Source organism: Colobus angolensis, unplaced genomic scaffold, assembly GCF_000951035.1.
Source record: "Colobus angolensis palliatus isolate OR3802 unplaced genomic scaffold, Cang.pa_1.0 Scaffold11, whole genome shotgun sequence".
NCBI classification, from domain to species: domain Eukaryota; kingdom Metazoa; phylum Chordata; class Mammalia; order Primates; family Cercopithecidae; genus Colobus; species Colobus angolensis.
The window spans coordinates 5,882,598-5,894,353 of NW_012112030.1; the positions used below are offsets into that span (position 1 = coordinate 5,882,598).

Consider the following 11,756-nt stretch of genomic DNA (forward strand, 5'->3'; position numbering starts at 1 on the left):
AAATGGGCAAAGGATTCAAGCAAAATATGGTATCTAAATAGTCAAAAATGTAGAAAAATTCCTCAACCTCATTAGTAATCAAATTAGGTAGAAGTGCAAATAAAAACATAATGAAATATAATATCATTACACATGTTCCAAATTAGCTGAAATTTTAAAATGTGATAATGCCAAGAGTTAAAAGCGTTTGACATTATCTAGTAAAATTTAAGATTCAACTCTTTGTGACCCAGTCATCTCACTCTATGAACTGTGCTTGTGTCCACTTGGAGTCACGCACAAGGGTGTTCACAACAACAACTGTTTATCAGCAATAAAATGGCTACATTGTCATTTGTTCATACAATGGTAAAAATTTGACACTACAGTGAAAATAAATGAAGTATAGCTACAGGCAACAATATATATGAATCTTAAAAACCTAATATTAAGTAATGGAAGCCCAGACAAAAGAATACATGCTGTCTGAAATACTTGTTCATTTATATCAAGTTCAAAGCCAGACAGAACTAAACTTCAACGTTTGGAAAGGCATACATGGGTATTATAACCAGAAAGTAAAGAAAGGAAATTATTACTGCTAATGTCAATGGAGTAGTTTCCTCGGGGGGCTGGGAAGGGGATTTGCTGGGGAATTGGTACATATGAGCTCTGGGTTGCTGGCAATCTATTCCTAGATCTAGGGAGTGGCTACACTCTTTATGTTAACCTAAATTAGTGTTTAAACACTCTTCCTTTATATAATAAATGGTTTTTTAAAGTAATCTAAAAAACACAAAACAACAAAAAACTTCCCAGCAAGGAAAGTCAGAGTTAGAAATTATGGCTGTGAGTGATAAATCTGCTGCTTATCATAGACTTTTGTATAGGTCTGTTGTCTATTTGTTGACATTTTTGTGGTCACAATGGGAAAGAGAGAGAGCTAAGTAAATGTCATCCATTTCTATAGCATCTCTTTGTTTGAAGATGAAGCTTTGTGGTTTATAATGTATTTCCCCTAAAGGAAATAAAATTTTAAAGAGTTAACATGAGAATTCAGAGAATCACCATTTGCAAAATTAATTTTTTAATATTAAAGTGTTTATCAAAATAAAAGACTTTAAATGTGCCCCTTATACTTTTTTTTTTTTTTTTTTTTTTGGTGGAGGTTGCAGTGAGCTGAGGTCATTCCACTGCACTCCAGCCTGGGCAACACAGCAAGACTATGTCTCTAAATAAATAATCAGATTACTTTTTTTTTTTTTTTTTTTTTGAGACGGAGTCTGGCTCTGTCGCCCAGGCTGGAGTGCAGTGGCCGGATCTCAGCTCACTGCAAGCTCCGCCTCCCAGGTTTATGCCATTCTCCTGCCTCCGCCTCCCAAGTAGCTGGGACTACAGGCGCCCGCCTCGTCACCCGGCTAGTTTTTTGTATTCTTTAGTAGAGACGAGGTTTCACCGTATTAGTCAGGATGGTCTCGATCTCCTGACCTTGTGATCTGGCCGTCTCAGCCTCCCAAAGTGCTGGGATTACAGGCTTGAACCACCGCGCCCGGCCGATAAATATTTCAATCAGGTCTACAGGAAGAAGGATAGAAAGTTCTCTGTGCTCCAAATGTGACATAGTTTGCTTATTAAGGTAGGATTCTTAAAAAAAAAAAAAAAAGTAGGCTTCTTTTCTGATACTGGTTCCTTTTCACTTCCTACCAAATCCTTGATGAAGAGGGGAATTCAAGGGGGAGGTAGGAGAAGGGAAACCCTTCAAGAAGCCATTGTTATGGGAAGAAATATTGGTGGGATCTGGGCTCTCAAGTCCCTTCTCTTCCTTTGCTGTTGAAATGTTGGCCCTCCCTTTCCTTCTCTCCTCTTCTCATTTCCTATTCCCCAGCTAGTCCTCTACACCCTTGGCTTCTCACTACCTATTTGCTGCTAACTGCCCATCTTTATCTTCAGATTTCTTTCTTTAGTGGTTGACATGACCCTTTATATCCCACTGTCTCAACATCTTCACCATCAGGCCTTACACATTCTCAAACTTAATATTAAACTGAACACACTATTTTCTGTCTTTCTATATCTCTCTACCTGCATGGATGGCACCATCCACCCAGTTAAAAGGGATCAGAATATGCCAGTCCAAACTGTGCCACTTTGGCGTAAGTATGATTTTGAGCTGGAAGGCAATTAAGAAACACTTAAAAGCAGAGTATAAAATTCCCCTTACGAAGGAAAGTGTCTCTCTTCCCCTCTCCCATATCAAGAGAAGGAGAATAACTCATATCACAAGAGACAGAAAGTCAGCACCAACTTGAATCTGCATAAACAAATGTTACTAAAATAGCCATTATCTTCCATTAGTGCCTCCCATATATTTACCTTCCTATAATTTACTGCCCCTAGATGCCCAAATCCCACTTCCTTTGTCTTGTTATGTATCCACAACTTGTCCTTTGTTAAAATGGCATATAAGCCCCCGTTCCTAATTGCTTCCCTTGTTTTCACTTCTTCCCTGTGAAGTTCTCACATGCTTGTGGAATGACCTTTCCATTCATCTGCCTTTTCTCAGTTTCATTTGCAGGCCCCAGATACTAAACCTACCAGGTAGAGGAAAAGGTTTTTCTCCTATATGTAATCCACCGTCTAGAATTCTGGCAGTCTTCCCAGCCTCTTCCCTTACTCTTCTGTCTTGCATTCACTTAGTCTCTGACACCGGTGAGCCACCTGAGCCCTGTGCTGCTGTAAAACAGGTGAGTTAAGAAATTTACCCATCGTTTTGTTTTCCAAAACCCTCCAACCTTTTGTGTTCCAACAAAACAGCTAACTGCAAAGAACCACCCTGCTCACACATATTCCATAAAAAGCCTCATCTCCATCCTTCCTTATGGCTCCCATAAGATTCATGTGTGAGTCTTTAGTTTCGCTGCCTCTATGAAACCTCAGGTCCCCTTCCTTTTCTCTGAGATGTTATTAATTAATGAACATGTTCTTGATTGCAATGGCCCGAATAAAACCACCTCTGTAATTGTCTGGTACATTTTGTCTTTGATGTCAGTAAGTCTTCCTGATTCTATCTCCTAAGCTAAGTAGCTGTTGAACGTCCCCTCCTTTCCCTCCCACTGCCCGTTCACCAGCTTTTACCTGGATAACTGTAGCAGTCTCCTAAATGGTTTCAAGGACTTGGCTTTCTTCTTCTCCACCTCATTCTTCACACTACTGCTAGAACGATCTTTCTGAAAAGCAAGTCATTATCCAATCTCTGTTTCCCAGTCTAACTTTGAAGACACACTACCCCCCCCCCCCCCCCCACACATACACACACACAATCCATGAGTACACTGAATTACTTGGGTGAAATACTGTGCTTTCTCTCTTTTTTTTTTTTTTAGACAGAGTCTTGCTCTGTTGTCCAGGCTCCTGGAGTGCAGTGGTGCAATCTCCGCTCACTGCAACCTCCACCTCCCAGATTCAAGTGATTCTCATGCCTCAGCCTCCCGATTAGCTGGGATTACAGGCGCCTGCTACCACACTCGGCTAATTTTTTATATTTTTACTACAGATGGGGTTTCACCATGTTGGCCAGGCTGGTCTCGAACCCCTGACCTCACGCGTTCTGCCTGCCTCGGCCTCCCAAAGCGCTGGGATTACAGGCGTGAGCCAGTGAGCCACCGCACCCGGCCTCCCATAGCTTTTTGTGCTTTCTTCTATCATTCTTTTTTGTCACATTGTATTATAACTGTTAACTTGTTTGTTTCCTTCCTCCCTCCACTAGGCTGTGAGCTTCTTGAGGATAGAAACTTCATTTTATTTATCTTAGTATTCCCAGGCCTGGTACAATACCTGACATATAATAAATGTATGTATCAGTATTTACTATAAGTACTATAATACCAAGTGTCACTTGAATGCTAAATGCCACCTAATCCTCACAATCACCTTCTGAGATATGCACAAATGTTTATATTTCAGTGAGTTGGACAATGTACATGTTCTTATTAACATCCTTTTATTCTGCATAGTTGATAATTTAAGCATAAGAATATTCTTTTTATCCCATCTGAAATCCCAAAGATACAAGAATAAAGAGTTGTCCTAATCATTTAACATGTATTCTGCCCACTTAACTTCTTAAGTCTTGAGGATCACCATTTCCTTTTATTCCAAAAGGGGGAATGCTCTGGTAAGTGCTGCAGACCCAGATGTACATAGGGTGGAGCTTTTAGTGAGTGGAAGGGGCTTTCATGACTACCTTCTTTCTTTTTTTTGGAGACCGGATCTCACTCTGTCACCCAGGCTGGAGTGCAGTGGTGCGATCCCAGCTCACTGCAACCTCCGCCTCCCAGGTTCAAGTGATTCTCCTGCTTCAGGCTCCCGAGTAGCTGGGATTACAGGCACGCGCCACCACACCCAGTTAATTTTGGATGTTTTGTAGAGACAGGGTTTCACCATGTTAGCCAGGCTGATCTTGAACTCCTGATCTCTAGTGATCCGCCCGCCTCAGCCTCCCGAAGTGCTGGGATTACAGGTGTGAGCCACCGCGCCTGACAACTACCTTTCCTTCAGAGTTCCCTCTGTTCTCTTCCTTTGATAGCCGAGAGGCAAGCCAGGGGATGACCTCCTTTGCGTGTCTTCCCCCATCTGCCCTCACTATAGGAACTCCTAGAAGGACCAGGACAGACATAAGGATGGAAGAGAAAAGGACAGAACAATTAATACAACTGTGACTCTGGGCTTGGGGAAATATTCTCTTCAGTATACACATTTATTTGTTTATTTATTTATTTATTTTTGAGACAAGGTCTCACTTTGTCACCCAGGTTGGAGTAGAGTGGTGCAAACTCGGCTCACTACAACCTCCTCCTCCCGGGTTCAAGCGATTCTCCCACCTCAGCCTCCGGAGTAGCTGGGACTACAGGAACACGCCACCATGCCTGGCTAATTGTTGTATTTTTGGTAGAGGCGGAGTTTTGCTATGTTGCCTAGGTTGATGTCGAACTCAGAGCTCAAGTGATCTGCTCACCTTGGCCTACCAGAGTGCTGGGATTACAGGAGTGAGCCACCATGCCTGGCCTTTTTAATTTTAAATTCATGAGGTACATATGCAGGTTTAGATTCAGGGCGTAAATATGCAGGTTTTGTTACATGGGTGTATTTCGTGATGCTGAGGTTTGAGCTACTGATCCCATTGCCCAAATAGTGAACATAGTACCTGAAAGTAGGTTTCAACGCTTGCCCTCTTTCCTTCCTCCTCCCTTTTGGAATCTCCAGTGCTTATTGTTCCTATCTTTGTGTCCATGTGTACAACATGTTTAGCTCCCACTTAAAGTGAGAACATGCAGTATTTGGTTTTCTGTTTCTGCATTAATTCACTTAGGATAATGGTCTCCAGCTGCATCCATGATGCTGCAAAGGGCATGATTTCATTCTATTTATTTATTTATTTAGATACGGAGTTTTGCTCTTGTTGTCCAGGCTGAAATGCAATGACGTGATCTTGGCTCACTGCAACCTCCACCTCCTGGGTTCAAGCAATTCTCCTGCCTCAGCCTCCCAAGTAGCTGGGATTATAGGCACCTGCCACCATGCCCAGCTAGGTTTTAGTATTTTTAGTAGAGATGGGGTTTTGCCATGTTGGCCAGGTTGGTCTCAAACTCCTGACCTCAGGTGATCCACCCACTTCGGCCTCCCAAACTGCTGGGTTTACAGGTATAAGCCACTGCACTGGGCCGATTGCATTCTTTTTTATGACTACATAGTATTCCATGGAATATATGAACCACATTTTCTTTATCCAATCTACCATTGATGAACATCTAGGCTGATTCCATGTCTTTGCTATTGTGAATAGTGCTGCGAAAAATGTACAGGTGCATTTGTCCTTTTGGTAGAAAGATTTATTTCCCTTTGTGTATATACACAGTAGTGAGACTGCTGGGTTGAATGGTAATTCTATTTTTAATTCTTTGAGAAAACACCGAACTGCTTTCCACAGTGGCTGAACTAATTTACATTCCCACCAACAGTGTGTTAGAGTTCCCTTTTCTCTGCTACCTCGCCAACATCCATTATTTTCTGACTTTAATAATAGCCATTCTAATGGGCCGGGCGCGGTGGCTCAAGCCTGTAATCCCAGCACTTTGGGAGGCTGAGACGGGCGGATCACGAGGTCAGGAGATCGAGACCATCCTGGCTAACACGGTGAAACTCCGTCTCTACTAAAAATACAAAAAACTAGCCGGACGACGTGGCGGGCGCCTGTAGTCCCAGCTACTTGGGAGGCTGAGGCAGGAGAATGGCGTGAACCCGGGAGGCGGAGTTTGCAGTGAGCTGAGATCCGGCCACTGCACTCCAGCCTGGGCGGCAGAGCCAGACTCCGTCTCAAAAAAAAAAAAAAATAGCGATTCTAACTAGTGTAGATGGTATCTCATTGTGGTTTTGATGGTTTTGATTGTGCATTTCTCTGATGATTAGTGATGTTGAGCATTTTTTCATATGTTTATTGGCCACTTGTACTCTTCTTTTGAGAAGTGTCTGCTCATGCCCTTTGCCCACGTTTTGATGGAATTATTTGTTTTTTTCTTGCTGATTTAAGTTCCTTATAGATTCTGGATATTAGTTCTTTGTTGGAGGCACAGTTTGTTAATATTTTCTCCTATTCTTTAGGCTGTCTGTTTACTCTGTTGACAGTTTCGTTTGCTGTGCAGAAGCTCTTTAGTTTAAGTAGGTCCTATCTGTCATTTTTTTGTTTTTGTAGAATGTACTTATTTTCCCTGACTTTTCAGTCAGAATTTACAATCAAGGGGAGCATAACTGATGCAGTGGAGACCCAGGATAAAAGGGTGTAATTGCCTAGAGAATCTTTTCTGTTAAACATCATTCATCTTACTTCCCTTATCCCTTTGCCTCCAAACCTGTTTCCAAAACAAAAGCATTGCTCCGAGGAAGTGCTTGCACAGTGATAGATAGCCCGCGTGGGGAAACGATCATGCAGAAGAGAAACCGAGAGAGATGGAGAGGGCATTCTGGCCAGCCACTTTTCTTGTAATCAATCACTGTTTGCCCTGCAGTAGTGGGCTGGGTGAGCGCAGTCCCATAATTAAAATTCTCCATTCTAACCTGTCCTCACATCTTTAAAATGATTCTTTGAGAAGTCTGGGTTAAAAGGTTTAAGGAAGAAGCCAAATTGTGAGTTTTGGGGGAAAGGATGATCATCACCTTTAAAAGAACTTTTGGTTTCCAAAGTAATCTGTATAGAACTAAATGCACAGATTTTCTTTTCCATTTTTATTTTTTTAGCCAATTCCCAAAGCCCTAAATCACATTTTCCTTTAGATTTAAACTCTAGAAAAACATTATTATTATTATTATTATTATTTGAGACAGGGTCTTGCTTCATTGCCCAGGCTGGAGTGCAGTGGCACAATCTCAGCTCACTGCAACCTCCACCTCCAGTGTTGAGGCAATTCTCCTGCCTCAGACTCCCGAGGGGCTGGGATTACAGGCCTGTGCCACCACACCTGGCTAATTTTTGTATTGTTAGTAGAGACGGGTTTCACCATGTTGGCCAGGCTGGTCTTGAACTCCCAACCTCAAGTGATCCGCCCACCTTACACTCCCAAAGTGCTGGGATTACAGGCATGAGCCACTGCGCCCAGACTAGGAAGACATTCTTGTCTTCTCTAGTTCACCCTCCACCACTGTCTCCTCTCTGGAGAGCCCCCTAAATGGCTACACAAAACAGCTAAACCACCTTTCTTCCCCCTGTGACCTTGCCCATACAGCGCCTCCTCTGAGTGCTTGTTCCTATCCCATCTCCTTGCAAAGGTACTAGAAAGTATTACAGCTGAGGTTCAGACATATTCATCTGTTACCCATTGACTAGTCAGAGAAATTAAATCATTTGATTGAATGAGTTCTGCTTCAAGCAACAGAAGAATGTTCCACTTTCCAGTAATGACATAGAGGACTAATTGAGTCTCTTTCCAGCTTCTATCCTGAAAAGCAAACAATCAAACAAACAAAAAATAAAACACATTGTGATACTCAGAAGCTCATTACATATATAGAGGATACTTGACCTCTATATACAAAATAACTCACAAATGCACAATTGGATTATTAATAGTGTTATCTCACAGGAGTAGAATCAGGTAACCTTTACTTTCATCTTAGTATTTTCATATAACAAAGATGTATTATGTAAAAATATTAGGAAAAGTCGATCTATTTTCAATCTGACAGAAAAAAGTATCGTTTTAATACCAAGATTAGCTTTTTCTGACATAAACTATTTTCAAGAGTTTAGGACAGGCTGGGCACAGTGGCTCATACCTGTAATCCCAGCACTTTGGGAGGCTGAAGTAGGCAGATCACCTGAGGCCAGGAGTTTGAGACCAGCCTGGCCAACATGGCAAAACCCCATCTCTATTAAAAATACAAAAAAATTAGCTGGACATGATGGCACATGCCTGTAATCCCAGCTACTCAGGAGGCTGAGGCACAAGAATCGCTTGAACTTGGGAGGCAGAGGCTGCAGTGAGCTGAGATCACGCCACTGCACTCCAGCCTGAGCCAGACCCTCTTTCAAAAGAAAAAAGGTTTAAGGCAAAAAAGGAAAGCTCACTTTCTATCACAAATAAACTTCCAAAAGACAATAACAGGGCTGAGTGTGGTGGCTCATGCCTGTAATCCCAGTACTTTGGGAGGCCGAGGCAGGCGGATCACCTGAAGTCAGGAGTTCAAGACCAGCCTGGTCAACATGGTGAAACCCTGTCTCTACTAAAAATACAAAAATTAGCCAGGCGTGATAGTGGGCACCTATAATCCCGCAACTCGGGAGGCTGAGGCAGGAGAATCGCTTGAACCTGGGAGGTGAGCCACTCAACCTCCGCCACTGCACTCCAGCGTGAGCGACACAGTGAGACTCTATCTCAAAAAAAGACAATAACAGTAACTTGAAAGAGGCTCCTCTTAACTTCTGCCACCTAACCCATAACTCCACCCATTTCTCCGCTGGACTTACCTCATTCACAGGGATCAGAATACTGAATTGTTGCCTGTTCATCTGTAAAATGAAATAAGACATATTATTACTTTGAGGGTCTCCTATATTCAGAGGGAAAATGCTTCATAAAAGCTACTGCTTTAGCCCTTTCCAGAGAATCTCTACAGGTTATGAGCATATTCAGAATTACAAGAAAGTTTCAATCACTAATATTTGTACATTGTGGCAAATTATTAATCATAGCAGAAATAACAGAAATAGCCCTTTGAGAACGATGGTTCACATTGTTCTCTTCTTGGTCTGAGGACCACATCATATCAAATATCTCTAGTGTACGCAACTTAAAAATGGCACATAACTGAATTGGTCAGGCGCGGTGGCTCAAGCCTGTAATCCCAGCACTTTGGGAGGCTGAGACGGGCGGATCACGAGGCCAGGAGATCGAGACCATCCTGGCTAACCCGGTGAAACCCCCTTTCTACTAAAAAATAAAAAAAAAAAAAACTAGCCGGGCGAGGTGGCGGGCGCCTGTAGTCCCAGCTGCTGGAGAGGCTGAGGCAGGAGAATGGCGTGAACCCGGGAGGCAGAGCTTGCAGTGAGCTGAGATCCGGCCACTGCACTCCAGCCTGGGCGACAGAGCGAGACGCTGTCTCAAAAAAATAAAATAAAATAAAATAAAAATGGCACATAACTGAATTAAAATATTTTAGGAGATTAGATAATTTAATTACGTGCTACTTGGCTTGGGGAAGAGTATTTGTAAAATTAAGAGAGAAGCCATGAAGAATGAGGCAGAAGTAAGTTGGGAGATGCAGGTAAGATCTCAGCTCTCATTTCAGTCCAGCCCTCTCACCTGGTAGGTAGTAGTCATAGACCTTGATGGTTGCTGGTTTCAAGTTGGTGACCAGCACACTTTGGCTGATGGTGAAGGTATAAGTCTGAGTGTTCTTACTGAGCTGTGGGGAAGACAGATGAAACAATACCTTAGAACTAAAATGAAAATTACACTCTATGCAATGTGGAGTTAAAAGACCCTTGCTGTCTTCATGTAGATTTTCTGAAACCCCGCCAGGAACAGTGGCTCACGCCTCTAATCCCCGCACTTTGGGAGGCCGAGGTGGGTGAATCACCAGAGGTCAGGAGTTCCAGACCAGCCTGGCCAACATGGTGAAACCCCATCTCTACTAAAAATACAAAAATTAGCCGAGCATGGTGGCTGGCACCTGTAATCCCAGCTACTCAGGAGGCTAAGGCAGGAGAATCGCTTGAACCTGGGAGGCGGATGTTACAGTGAGCCAAGATGGCACCACTGCACTACAGCCTGGGTGATAAAGCGAGACTCCATCTCAAAAAAAAAAAAAACAAAAACAAAAAACAAAAAAACAATTCTGAAACTCTCTGCCTACCTCTACTGCCCTATGACAGTCTACCCTAAGACATTGCCTCCTGCCGACTTCCTGGCTTTTTCTTCTTAGGATCTTACAGCTCTCTGGCCCTCTTGTGAACTGGTTCCCTTTGTTCGTGGTCTACCCTGACCCATGGTTTCTCCACTAAATTAGTCAAAGTGGCCAAAGAAAGCAGAGGCTTGCATTTTACTCCAACAGTTCTACGCCCCTTACTGGTTTGCTTTCTTCAATCTGGTCCCTGAGCAAATGATACCTCCTCAAAGGGGCTTTCCTTGAACACCTTATTTAAAAATAGTCACATCCCTGGCCTGCCTCACCAGCACTCTTTATCCCCTTATGCTGCATAACACTTACTACTACCGAAAAAAAAAAAAAAGGGCGTGTATACACACATACATGTCATTTTTAAAAACTTGAATATTGTTGTTTCTCCACTAGAATATCAGCACTCTTAGGCCAGGTATCATATCTATTGTTTTCATTGCTATTTCTCCATCACTTATAAAAGTGACTGGCATATGTTGGTTGCTCAGTAAATATTTGTCGAATAAATTAGCAAATGGAGAATCTAAGGCAATTATATAAGTTACTTTACTATAACAAGAAAATAAATCCCAGCTACTTGGGAGGCTGAGGTGGGAGGATCATTTAAACCCAGGGGTGGAGATTATAGCGAGCCAAGATTGGGCCACTGAAGTCCAGCCTGGGCAACAGAGTGAGACCCTGTCTCAAAAATAAAAAAATCATATTATAAATTTTGGTATAGAGCTATTAACGCCTAATTGGAAGGGATTTCCAAAGTTCTTCAGGTATAGTGCCTCTCAAAGTGTGGTCAAGATCCCTACTCCAGGGATCCCTGAGATTGCATCAGAGTATCTGAGAGGTCAGAATTATTTTTAGAATGATATTAAGACTTTTTTTTTCCACTCTCATTCTCTTACAAATATACAGGAGATTGTTTCTTTCTGGGGAAAGAGATTTAAAAAACTAAAAAATAAACAAGTATACAGTAGAGTTATCAGAGGCTACTTTATGTGTAATATTGCAATGGTTTCAAAGTAGGAATAAATAGAAAATTTCATTCTCTTTGATTAAGCCAGATATTAAAGCAAAAATGCAAAACAATGTCACTATTCTTATTTTTTTGTTTTGGAAAATAGTTATTTTCTTTTTCTTTTTCTTTTTTTTTCTTTTTTAAATTTTTTTTTTTTTGAGACAGAGTCTCACTCTGTTGCCCAGGCTAGAGTATAGTGGCACGATCTTGGCTCACCACCTCTGCCTCCTGGGTACAAGCGATTCTTCTGCCTCAGCCTCTCAAGTAGCCGGGACTACCGGTGTGTGCCACCACGCCCAGCTTATTTTTGTATTTTTAG

General features: G+C 42.2%; 1 protein-coding gene across 2 annotated transcripts in view; it reads right to left on the bottom strand.

The window, feature by feature from the left end:
* Positions 1-7,242: 7,242 nt before the first annotated feature.
* A2ML1 (alpha-2-macroglobulin-like 1) overlaps positions 7,243-11,756 on the bottom strand; it is a 57,588-nt gene continuing 53,074 nt past the window's right edge. Inside the window, exons 34-36 of one of the 2 annotated variants that reach the window (XM_011953424.1) lie at positions 9,831-9,933; positions 8,996-9,037; positions 7,243-7,967 (exon numbers count right to left, since the gene is read on the bottom strand). In XM_011953424.1, the coding sequence (XP_011808814.1) occupies positions 8,997-9,037; positions 9,831-9,933 (144 nt within the window). In that variant the 3' untranslated portion in view covers positions 7,243-7,967; position 8,996. The remainder of the gene's footprint in view (positions 7,968-8,995; positions 9,038-9,830; positions 9,934-11,756) is intronic. The other variant, XM_011953429.1, reaches the window with a different exon arrangement.